The sequence below is a fragment of the Phoenix dactylifera genome, chromosome 18, assembly GCF_009389715.1.
Source record: "Phoenix dactylifera cultivar Barhee BC4 chromosome 18, palm_55x_up_171113_PBpolish2nd_filt_p, whole genome shotgun sequence".
NCBI lineage: Eukaryota > Viridiplantae > Streptophyta > Magnoliopsida > Arecales > Arecaceae > Phoenix > Phoenix dactylifera.
The window spans coordinates 1,371,895-1,384,540 of record NC_052409.1 but is presented as its reverse complement, the minus strand read 5'-3'; the positions used below and the strand labels follow the sequence as shown (position 1 = coordinate 1,384,540).

The 12,646-nt window shown below is 39.9% G+C and overlaps 1 protein-coding gene across 2 annotated transcripts; it reads left to right on the top strand.

Moving 5' to 3' along the window:
* The first annotated feature begins 2,016 nt into the window (after positions 1–2,016).
* On the top strand, positions 2,017–11,910 carry LOC103706983 (carbamoyl-phosphate synthase small chain, chloroplastic). 2 transcript variants are annotated; one of them, XM_008791292.3, is made up of 11 exons: positions 2,017–2,276; positions 3,107–3,170; positions 3,968–4,094; positions 5,815–5,903; positions 6,001–6,061; positions 6,179–6,246; positions 6,336–6,464; positions 7,911–8,020; positions 8,106–8,453; positions 9,060–9,225; positions 11,513–11,910. In XM_008791292.3, exons 1-11 carry the CDS (start codon positions 2,109–2,111, stop codon positions 11,554–11,556), a joined length of 1,374 nt encoding a protein of 457 aa, XP_008789514.1. In that variant the 5' UTR covers positions 2,017–2,108; the 3' UTR covers positions 11,557–11,910. The 2 variants fall into 2 exon arrangements, with proteins under 2 accessions (XP_008789514.1, XP_038971261.1); XM_039115333.1 differs by having other exon boundaries at positions 2,017–2,282.
* Positions 11,911–12,646: the final 736 nt, after the last annotated feature.

Here is a 12,646-nt window from a genome sequence, read left to right as displayed (position 1 = left end):
AGCGACGGGTGAGGACTGAGTGCTGGAAAATGCTCATAAATCCATGCCTGCAGAAGCGTCATATAACCACTGATCTGTCTCACTGATGACCTCGACGCAATCCCCAACTGCCGATACAAATATGCTAAGGCAGCTGTACCCCAGGCATATGTGCTCACCCTATCCAGATCCCGCAGTAAACACAGATACGCTATAGGCACCCTGGTCCCACTCTTATCAGCAAAGAGTGTGCAGCCTAACAAAAATAACAAATAGGCTCGTGCTGCACACTCTATCCTCTGCTGCCTGTCTCTATCAGATACAGAGTGAAACTGAGTCCTCAGCCACTCCATCCTCACAGACTGACCGCGCGATGACAGTACCTCCTGACGCGCGTCTCCAGCTGACACCCCCAACAACTCCACAAGTAGCTCCTCAGCATCCCGATCACTCATCCTCTCAGGAGAAACTAATACTGAGGAACCTGCGACAGGAATCCCTAAAATGGCGGATACATCATCCAATGTGATAGTGATCTCGCCAAATGGTATATGGAAGGTGTTCGTCTCGGGCTGCCATCTCTCTACGAAGCCCGAAATCAGAATCTTATCGATGAATCGATAAGAGCACTGTACTAACTCTACGAGGCCCGACTGCCTCAATAGTGCTCTGAACCTGGTATTTGGTTGGTTTGAAGACCACCACTTCCATTCACCAACCTTGGCAGTATGGTTCATGCACTTTAGTGAAGCTCGTTCCTGTAATATAAATGTATAATTACTACTACTTTATAAAACATCAATAAACAAAATATAATGCTATAACAAATAAACAATACCTGTTGCCTCCAGATGGAAGCTGCTATATGCGTCCTGAAACTGATCAGGACGGACTCATCCTCTGGACCTCCTGGACATGGTCCAACGGACTCATCGTCTTCGCCCCTAGCGGGCATATCATCATGCTCTGACTCAGGAGAGTCCGATGGCATATGAGCAGGCTCGGGAGAAGCAATCCTAGCACGACGTCTCCTAGCTGACGCCGTAGGTCTAACTCTGGCGGGACGGGGATCCATGTCTGAAAATATAGAAATTCAATGTTAGGCTATATCAAAGAAAATAATTCAATTGCATACATAAATGTTCGGCACAAAATTCAGCACGGCACGCACCAGAACCCTTCTGTTCGGCTGCACAGTGCCGAACAGAAGGCTTCTGTTCGGCTGCACAGAGCCGAACAGAAGGCTTCTGTTCGGCTGCTCAGAGCCGGACAGAACCATTCTGTTCGGCACTGTGCAGCCGAACAGAAGGCTTCTGTTCGGCACCGTGCAGCCGAACAGAAGGCTTCTGTTCGGTTGAGTGTTGCCGAACAGAGGGCTTCTGTTCGGCACTGTTCAGCCGAACAGAACCCTTCTGTTCGGCGATCCAGTGCCGAACGGAGCACTGGAGGCGGGGGGGCGGGGAGCTACCTCGACGTGGTCGTGGAGGCGCCGGCGAGGTGCTCGTTGCTCGGGAGATGGCCGGGGAGGTGGTTCCGGGAGAATGCCGGCGACGAGAGGGAGAAGGGGAGAATGCCGGCGACGAGAGGGAGAAGGGGGAACGGGGGGGTTTTGGGCGAGGGAGAAGGGGGAGACGGAGGGGGTTTGGCCGCCGGCGAGGTGCTTGAGGTGCTTGAGGCGAAGTTTTTTGGGCGGAAGGGAGAAGCCGGCTGGAGTGGAGTTTTGGAGGGGAAGAGCGGGGTTGGGGGGGGGGGGGGGTTTGGGGGTGTAGAGAGCAATTTAGGTGAGGGGGTGGGGAGGGTGAAGGGTAATTTAGGATTTTTTATTTTTTTAGGGGTGTCCTTAGCAAATGGGGGGGTGTAGAGAGTATTTAATTTTTTTTTAATTTTTGGGGGGTGTCCTGAGCAATCGGGGGGGTGTATTTAGAACTACCCGACTGCGTTCCGTTCCCCAATCATATGCCCATGGATATGTAATGCCGTCGCAGTAAGCTGCGACCCACTCTAAAGTGTCTTCTATTTATTCTGCGTTCTACGGAACAGGGCTGCTGCCGCTACGCTCTCTCGTCTCCTATTCTCTCAGCCACCTCTCTGCTTCTTTTCTTCTTCTTCTTCTTCTCCTTCGTCTTCTCATGGCGACAATTCAACCCCTTTTTCCCGTGAAATCCATCCAGCATCCAAGAGACGGCGTCTCCTCGTCTGAGTTGCAGGCCGTCCTCCGAAAACCCTTCTCCCTTCTCTTCCCCAAGACCTCAGCCGCTCCCATCCGAGGTGATAGCTCTCGCTGGCTCCGAATCCCGGTAAAGGTTGATTGGTTTCTTACCTTTCGAGGCGAAAGGTGTTGTCTTGACATCATTGAAGTTGCTGGCTCGTTGTATCTTGAGCCATAGGGTTTCGTTTGTCTCGAAAAATGCTTTTTTTTTTTTCTTCCTTTGATTCCACCTTTCGAGATAATGGATGGTTTGGGGATATTTTCTTGAATTTACGTTGACAAATTGCAAATTTTTTTGGGAACTTCTAGGTTATTTCATAGGGTTTTCAATTTATTTGTTTCCATTGGACCAAACTTATCTTTCTTTAGTAATAAAGACTACGACTTTTTCCCCTCTTGTGGAGAAAATTAGCTTCTTGCACTTATTCTAGTTTTTGGCTTTGTGTATGTTGAGCTTTAGGTTTTTTTTGGGTCTCGGAAAAATAGTTTTTTTCCCCTATAAAATGGATTGGGAGCTGCTTTTGCACTTACATGCCAACAAATTTCAAAAGCTATTTGTGAACATATTGGTTTTTCCATTGGTTCTTGAACGTATTTGTTTCTATTTGATTAAACTTTCTTTCTTTTCTGATAAAACATAAATACTTTTCTTAATTTTTGAGGTGAAAGCTAGCATCTTGCAGTTATACAGACTACTTTATTATAATAATCTTCTTTGCAATGTTTCACTGGGCTTCTTTGTTCTTTTCCAGCGGGGATTTTGCCAATCTTGCTAAGATTTTTTTTTTCATTTGAGATAAAGGATGGTTCAGTAGCCTTCCATGTTTGTTTTTTTAAATAATTTTAAAAGTAATTGTGAATTTAATTGACTGGATTTGTGTCACTGTCTTAATTTGTCTTATTTCTTGGCCGTTACAGGCAGTGAGTAGCGGCCAAAGTGCAAAAGGGGGCAGCACGGTTGACGCATCCTGTGATGGAGATGGTAAATGATTGATGGGTGATTCAGTCTGGTTGTTTATTTTCTCACAACCTAATAGTGCTCTTTTGTTTTCCAATTGTCCTAAATTTAGCTATTGAGTTCGTTGCTTAACAATTTAGTTTATGTTTTAATTTGGGGATTTAGAATCTTCTTGATGTTTAAAGAATGGAAAGGAGTAAAAAGACTAGGATGAAATTCGTGAGGATGTAGTCTTAAGGGCAAATTCTGTTTTGAGGACTTGGCCTTTGACAGAAATAATTGGCCAAGTAGGACAAATATGGCTGGCTCCATGTAGATGGGTGAGACTATTGCTAATGTCTGCATTGGCACTAACAAGCTTGTCTGTTCTTGGATGCTTCAGATTTCTTCCTCACTTTAGGTAACGTGGAAGGAATATAAATGTCCCAACCTTCTCTTGGGACCATCTATCTAGAATTCATGTTATTATTGTTGACTGAGTGGCTCAAGAGCCTAAAGGCCTTTCAGAGACAATCTTTTTTCCGCTGTTTTGTAGAATCTTTAATACCCCTTGTATCTGCTGTACTTTAGTTTAGAAAAGGAACCAAAACTTTGTCATGTCAGACTTTGCATGTTTGACTTAACATTAAGTTCAACATTCAAATAAATTATTTATATCTTTACCTTTTCATACTACATTTAGCATGTGCACTGTATAAAATCAATCCAACTACTTATTTTCAAAATATGACATTTTGCTTAACATTATCTCTCTATAAATTCAACCATCCGAAAATATAGAAAGGTGTAGAATCTGATCTGTTTTTCCTCATGCAATCCAGTGCAAAGACCATGGAAAACATATGATGCCAGGCTTGTTCTTGAAGATGGTTCTATATGGAGAGCCAAGGCTTTTGGTGCTTCAGGAACGCAAGTTGGTGAAGTGGTGTTCAATACATCTTTAACAGGGTAATTAATATCTTCTTTACACTTATCTGCTATATTTTTGAATATCAATGGTCTATACCATAAATTCAGTTTTGATTGCACAATTACTCAATCATCTTGGGAATGTGCTGGAACTATTATTTCCCTCTTCTTTTATTTACCTTTCTGCTATTTTCTATCAATGGATTTTCTCTTATTAACCTGATGTTTTCACCTAGCATTAAGTATGTGCTAAACTTATTATTTATTAAACTTTTCATTATCTGAGTTTGATTTATCTATTTTAATCTCATTCTGAATAATGGTGCTTCATGCTCGATAGTGTGAATATTAGGATATAGGCAAAACTTGCTCAATTATAAAGCTTTAATTAATTGGTAATGGTGCAAGGTTGTGAATTGTCATTGATGATGTTTGACCGAAGCGATATATTCTGGAAAATATAAAAAGGTTACCTTGTTCCCAGAATGTTGGTTGAGTTAATTTTGATTGTACTGTTTTGCAAGAATTGCAATGCTTTCATGTATAGTTGGCAATACATGTTACATTGACATGTAAAACTTAACCAGCATGTTTCGCTCTCTAAGAGAAATGATGGTTTTCAGCTGATGCATAAAATATTGATGTAGGATTTTTTTGGTGGAAATGCGAGAAAAATGAATCAATATCTCTTTCTAATAAAATAGATTTCTTATAATATATATTTTTATCAGACTATAATTGCTTCCATCTTGTAATCTTCGGGAAGATAAATTGGAATTTGATGCATTCTTTACCACATATGAAACAAAGAGCACTAGATAGAACATAGTTTATTAGAAAAATTGGATTCCATGTTTATATCATGCTTCTATAGAGGGGTTGCAATCTGTATCAGTAATCCATGAGCATCTGAACAGTCTCATAACTTTATGGTCTTCGGAGCATTGCTATCATTTTACAATGTTTGATCTGTTCTTAGTTGTGCATTTGCATTTTCAGGAGTTAACTTACAAGATATCAGATACAGCTTATAGATAGCGGATTATGTTTGCTGTACTCCATGCTGTTTAGGATGACATACTCTCCAAAAATCCATCAGTTACTTTGTTTATGCTGAGAAAGCAAGGTTACTAGCAACTTGCAACCTATTTGTATGCTTGTGAATTCTGTAGTTCCTTTTTACTTGATATATCATGTACTCTTGTGATTGAGGGTCTTGTACACTTGGGCATCTGTCAACTTAAACCCTGGAAATACAATGATATATTGGATTGAAATTCAGGGGAAGCTTTTGGAGACTAGATTGAACAAATGGAAATGAGTTTTAGACTAAATCATATCAGCGTGACCATAACAATTTTACATAACTGTAGAATATCACCTTAAGTTACTTAACAATCAATCAGCACACTGATTCTTGGTGAATGCCAGAAGAGATATCTTAGACAATTATTAGGGGAATCGGAGAATGTTGTTTATGTGCACCTTCAAGATTTGATGTTTTGATCTCCAATGTGCTTTCACTATATATGCTGATCCCTTCTATGCTAACAAGGATGTGTTCCTTGGATTGTAAGGAGACTTAGACCACTAAATCTTATGCCAGAGTACTTCAATCATATCTAGAAATCCTGGATGTTCTTTGATCTCTGCTGTATGCATCATACCTCCCATGCCATGATTATTTCTTGTGAGGATTCATACTTTTTGCTTCTCCTTGGGCATGACAATCTTACAGATGAAAAAATATTTATTTTAGGTACCAGGAAATTTTAACAGACCCCAGCTATGCTGGTCAATTCGTCTTGATGACAAATCCTCATATTGGAAATACTGGTGTCAATCCTGGTAGACGAATCAGTTCTTGAATATTTGTTTGCCCATGATTAGCTGAAATTGCCTATCAAAGTCATCAAAGACTGAATTGTGAACTTTTATTGTGCAGATGATGAAGAATCAAGTCAATGTTTCCTTGCTGGTTTAGTGATCAGAAATCTAAGCATCTGGTACTTCAAGTCAGCTATTATATTTCATAAATGATATGAGAGGACAGTTTGCATATGCTAAAAGAAGTACATCTTCTACTTCTTGATAACCTTTATTCTAATTTACCCTTTTTTTAGTACTTCCAACTGGCGGTGCACAGAATCACTTGGTGATTACTTAGCTAAAAAAAATATCATGGGCATATGTAAGTGATGCCTCATAAGCTCTTTTTTTTATTATTTAAATATATCATTACTTTGATTATCTTTTATTTTTATTTTGGGTATGGAGCAGATGATGTGGACACACGTGCAATAACACGCAGACTGAGACTAGATGGGAGCCTTATAGGTGTCTTAAGTACTGAAGAATCTCGATCAGATGAAGAACTGTTGGAAATGGCGCGCAGATGGAAAATTGTCGGTATGGTTTAGATTGTAGTTTTCACATGCAAGTTGCAACTTTTGACAAACTTTTTCGTATGCTTCATTTGCTAATTGTGAATTTCAAAACCATGACCTTATCCTATTTCTTGATTCCAAAATATTTAATTTAAGAAACTCGAAACTTTATCAGATGCAAAAGAAGAAAGTTTTAAAATGGAAAGTTGTGAGATGAGAGAACAGCAGAAATCATGAACTCATAAAATGCTACTCAAAGTAGGGACTTCTAATTCCATGATTTGAGAGATTTGTGAAATTTTATCATACTACGTCAAACACCACGTTATCTATAATTATATTTTTAATTCTGAAAATAAGAGAGATCATAAATATTATGATTTGTGGTACATCCAATACACTCCGTAGTTTTGACTTCAATAGTGACAATGTCGATTGATCTTACGTAAGAAACAAAGACAATGTCTTCTGTTTTCCATGAGGATTACTCAAAAGGCTTACAGATGAAGCTAAAAAAATTCATTACTGAAGAATTATCGCCTCAGGTCCTTATTAACTTTGAATTAATTTTGGTTCCTAGTTCTAGTTGGAGTTCAGGCATTGCAGGCTCCCCAGTTTCATGGTGCCATTTTCAGCCTTTTCCTGTTTCTGAGTGCCACTTGCAGCCTTCCCTGTTTCTAGGTGCTCTCCTGGTACTACCAAGATTTGGAAATCATATCAGCAAACAACATGGTCATTGTGAGCTAATACTGCCTAATAAAAATTAGGGAATGCCTCAAGAGGTTAGCTCTATGATCGCAAATTATTATGAGACTTTCTTTTTTCCTTTAACTACATCTATGTTGGGAAACATCCATACTGTACCTCTGAAAACCTTGAGGTTTTATAGCGATCTTTCTCTTAAGTCTCTTACTTTTAACCAAGAAGTCATCTCCAATCTGTACAAGGTGGCTTTTTATGGATGAAAGTATGAATCCTCCGAGTATATCAAGGGATTAAGACCAACTCTTAACCTGATGTCAACCTTTTGACTAAGTCCCAAATTCTTGTCCAATGCAACTTTTGAAAAAAACAAAACAAAGAAAGAAAGAAAGAAGGGTTCCATGAAACTTGAAGACCAATGGTTTTGCAACATATACCCTTTTGGCTACACGGCTGCATTCTGTGCACCCTAAGAGTATAAGCAATGCTCCAAACTTTCCTTAGATTGGGGACTTCGAATGAAGAAAGATAGATTTGATATATGAACTGCATTCATCTTTAATGCGCAATGGCGACACAATTCCCTTTTTTTTCCCCATGCTTACTTCACAGATTTGATTTGCTATAATGGCTCCTGATCTCAGCAAGAATAAGTGCCTTAACTTCAAATATCTCTGACAAAAAAAATTAGTCAGAGTAAGGCCAGTTCCTTTTTATTCGGAGTTAAAATAAAATGCAGAAGGAAGCTTATGTTCTTGTTTTGCAGGTGTTGATTTGATAAGTGGTGTTTCATGTCATGCTCCGTATGAATGGTCAGAGAAAACAGATGCAGAGTGGGAATTCAGCAATGAGAGGAACAATGCTGAAAGTTTTCATGTTAGTATAATGATGTCTCTGCACGTGACATGCTCTGTATTATACTGTCATGCCTTTAAAAATGTCTTTCTTTTTCTTGTGGCAGGTTGTTGCATATGATTTTGGAGTCAAGCATAATATTTTGAGGCGCTTGGCATCTTATGGTTGCAGAATCACAGTTGTGCCTTCAAAATGGCCTGCTTTGGAAACATTAAAAATGAAACCTGATGGAGTTCTTTTTAGCAATGGTCCAGGAGACCCAGCTGCAGTCCCTTACGCTGTGGAAACGGTAAAAGAAATAATCGGGAAGGTTCCTGTCTTTGGAATCTGCATGGGCCACCAATTGCTTGGTCAGGCATTGGGTGGCAGGACTTTTAAGATGAAGTTTGGTCATCATGGGGGGAACCATCCAGTTTGTGACCTCCGCAATGGTCGTGTTGACATCAGTGCTCAGGTTTGCATACTTTTCAAAACTACCGTGTTTATTTAACTTTTCATATTGATTGTTTAGTTACTGCCATCTGTATGCTTGTTTAAAATGCTTTTGGCTTTCCCATTATTCCCTTTAAAAAGATTGCTAGTCTAGATTGACCAATTGATATGTTACCAAGAAGGGCAGAAAAATTACTACTGAAGGATTGGATTGTAAGCTTCTGCCTGAGCACTGATAGATGATAATTTGTTCGGCTATAAAATTGATCAGCAGTCTGGAGGTAGCCATGTTATCAGAAAGTCAGGATTCTTTATTTTGGAATAGTTCATTAGAAGCAGTCTTCTCAGATTAAAACTTCCAGCTAGAGGTTTATTGAACCATCATTGCCATCAGTTATGATGTGAAGATCAGCATTCCTTCTGCTTGTGCTTCCTTGAGGGTCATCTGGTTTTGAAATACCATAATTTGTTTTTCTCTGGTTTAAGGTCATCCATGTTGCCTTCCCTTTCCTGTGCGTAACTTTGTTGAAGTTAGTTGAAGTTACATTATCTTATGGTTCAAAAGGTGACAAGTTTTTTTGGTTCTAAAATTTTGTTTTCCTAATTTAATACGTTGTTCATTTGACAGAACCATAATTATGCAGTCGATCCAGCATCACTTCCAGTTGGGGTTGAAGCGACACACATAAATTTGAATGACAATAGCTGTGCTGGTCTTGCCTGCTCCGAGTTAAAAATCATGTCTCTTCAGTATCATCCAGAGTCCTCTCCAGGGCCCCATGATTCCGATCTGGGTAACTTATTTCATCACATGCTCCGCTTTGCTTGGATAATATAACTATTTGCACATAATCAAGCATGTAAATCTAAAGACATTGTGTTTAACTAAACAAAAAAGATATTGTGTTTATGACATTTATGTTGTAAAAGCTAAGTTACCATCACAAATTACAGATCAACCATCTGTCCGCAGTTCCAAATTAGTGAGCAGAACCTGAAAGCTTGGACAATTTGAATTGATCAGCAACATAGTACATGATATTGTTATCCAGAACATTCTGCATACTCATTGTCCATGCTAGAACTTATTGCTTGCTGAAATTACCACTGAGAAATGAGGAACGAATATCATAGGAAACTTACAAAATCAGGTTTATTGTATAACTACATGTGTTGGGGAAACATCAGGGTCCAATGAATGAAAATGAGCTAAAACAGTTTGAGGTGTTTGTATGATAAGACTGGGAGCAATATAAAATGAGTATGTTTGAGGAAGTTTGGGAGCAAAGTGAGGTCGAACAAGGGTCGGCGGAACCGTTCTGAACCGGACGGTTCCGGCCATCCCGAGCCGTACCGGTGTCTCACCGGTATGGTTCCAATAACACAAATGGAACCCGTTGCCAGAGCCGGAGAAGAAGGAAAGAGAGAGCTAACGGGGGAGGGAGGGAGAGAGGGTGGGATGCCGATGGAGTGCTGGCGGGACCGGCCACGACCGCGAGAAGCGAGGCCACGGCCGCTTGCCGATTTCACTTGTGAATTTTTTTAAGGCCGCGGCCGCTTGCCGACTTCACTTGTGAATTTTTTTAAGGCCGCGGTCGGACCTTGTTTCGAACTCAGCAGTCGCGGCCTCCGCCGGCACTCCTCCGGCCCTCCCTCCCCCGCTCTCTCTCTCTCTTCCTCTCTGCATGGTTTCTCTCTCGGTATAGGCACGGCCCATATCGAGTCGTTCCGCCGGAGAACCGTACGGTGTCCGGTACCGGTTCCTCCGACCTTGGGTTGAACCCAGGAAAGTATAGATTACTATGGAAATGATCTGATGACATTTTAAATTTAGGACCTAAACTAGAATTGCGGCCAATTTTAAATTGAGATATGTAATCTTAAGTTGACTTGAGAAGATCTTTTTCTCTATATTTCTTTTGCTTGGTAATATTCTAACATGTGATAATATTAGACTGCCTATTTCAATGTGTTTGTGAACTACAGATTGAGTTGACTTACAATCCTTCTGTTATGATGAGATTTTTTGCGTGTTTTAGATACCTACACCATTAATTATGATCTGGAAAGATTTGGGATATCTAAAAACCAAAAGACAAATGCATTTGAGGTTTCCTACCTATGTGTCTAGGCGTACCAAAGTGATCACTTTCTGGTGGCAAAGCAGATATTAATTAATTTATGGTTTGGAGGGATGTAAACCCTTGGAAATTTGGTTCATAAACATCCTATATCATATGGGTGATCATCTCCTTGGATATGTGCATGTACATGTATCTATAAGGAGCATTTTTTTTAAATCCTGATTGTTGTTTTCTGAGTCATCTAAGTACATGTGTATATGTACATGAACTTGTATAGGAGGCGGCATTTTTTTTTAAAAAAAAATCCTGATTTTTGTTTTTACAATCATTCAAGTCCTGTGAACTTGCCCTTGTAATGATGACGGACTATGTGGCTAACTTCATTTGTATCATCTGTTATTTTATGAAAATTTAATAGTCATTAATACACCAACAGTCTTCCCGTTTTGTTTCTTTTTAACCTGCCTTTCTAGGAGGGCAACCATGTATGGCTTTGGGGAGATGTCTGGCATTCACTGTATGATTAGTTTCACTCCAAAGCAATGGGGCTTGTATTTCTCATGATCATTAAAGTTGCAGCACTTACTCAGTGATAATTAAATTCCTTTTTCTTCCATTGGCTTTTCAGGACGAGTTTATTTACAGAAAATGCTCTAGTAGCTCAAAGTAGAACTCAAAAAGTCACTCTAGCTGTTTTGTAGTATTCTCGATGCTCCCTTTGAATTGGGGGCATCATGAAGTGTGCCACATAGTGAAGCAAGGAGAATGGTGCAAAACACAGCTGAGTGACCTTTTGAGGTGGTTTTTCTGAGTTACCATAACATTGCTTATTTACTGTCTTTATGCCGATGATGCACCGCAGATTGATGCAGTTATGCAATATCACTATTTGTTGTATTTCTTATGATTTCATACGTCGGCATGCATGCACTCAGATTTCTGAGGCTCATCCTCTGTCGCATATTATTGACAAAACCATCACCTTTTCGTGTTGCAGCTTTCAGAGGATTTATAGACCTGATGAAAGCAAACAAGACGTGAATGGTGCTGTATAATTTCTGCTTCACTGGCATATGTGAGAGGGAATGAAGCTTGTCAATGACAAAGCTGTCAAATTTGCTCTAGGATCCTTGTTATGCAACCAAGCTTTTTCTGGGCCCAGGTACATTGTCGATCACACGGCACTAAACCCCGAGGCCTTTGCCTGGTTCATTTTGTGTAGGAAAGCTTGTCTAGTAATATAATGATGAATAAAATTTGTGTTGTTTTAGATTCGCATCTTAAGTTATAAAATGCCAGGTTTTGGGTGGTAAGTGTTTACATATTTTGTATCGTGATGATGGTTGATATCTGAATTATGGGTGTAATGTCAGAATTTCTTCTGGCATTCGAGTATTTTCTGTTGCTGATGGTTCTCCTCCCCAGTAGTCTCAAAATAGTAGTCTCTGCAGCAGTTAATCTTGCGATATTTTTTTACCAAGAAATTTCAGCTCTGTAAACGCCAGCTCTTTGTTTTCAGATTTATACGAAGTAAATATAAGGGTGGAATCTGTTCAGAAGGCGAGCCGTCATCAATCTTCTGTATCGAGTTGTGCGATTAGGTCAAAAAAGTTGCCTTTTGATGACTGAATTTTCTTCAGGTTTAGGCCGATCAAAACCCTCGGGCCTTCGTCTTGCCTATGCCGCCTTTCCACAGCTCAAGGATGGAAGCTAACTTTTTTTCCTCAGAACGCATCACTGGCTTTTGTAAATAAATAAAATAGTGCCGCGTTTCCACAGCTCGAGGAAACTCCATTTCGTATGGTGCACCTTTTGGCATGGATGGAAGAACCCACATCTCTGCCGACTTTTTTATCTGGCGTAACCAGAACTAAAGAGAATTAGAGAATGCCACTATGAATCAAGATAAATTCTGATATAGAATCATATTTATTTATTTATTTATTAAAAGAGTTAGTTGTTCTCGACATATCCTAGGCACCTGATTCTTCGAGCTCTAGCGATTTACGAACTGAACGAACCAGTGAATCAGGCAATTATAGTCCCTGCCATCTGACTTCCATTTGTTCATACTAAAAGTTTTTCTAGATGTGATGCAGAGGGCACTACCGGCTGCGAATATTCGACGGCC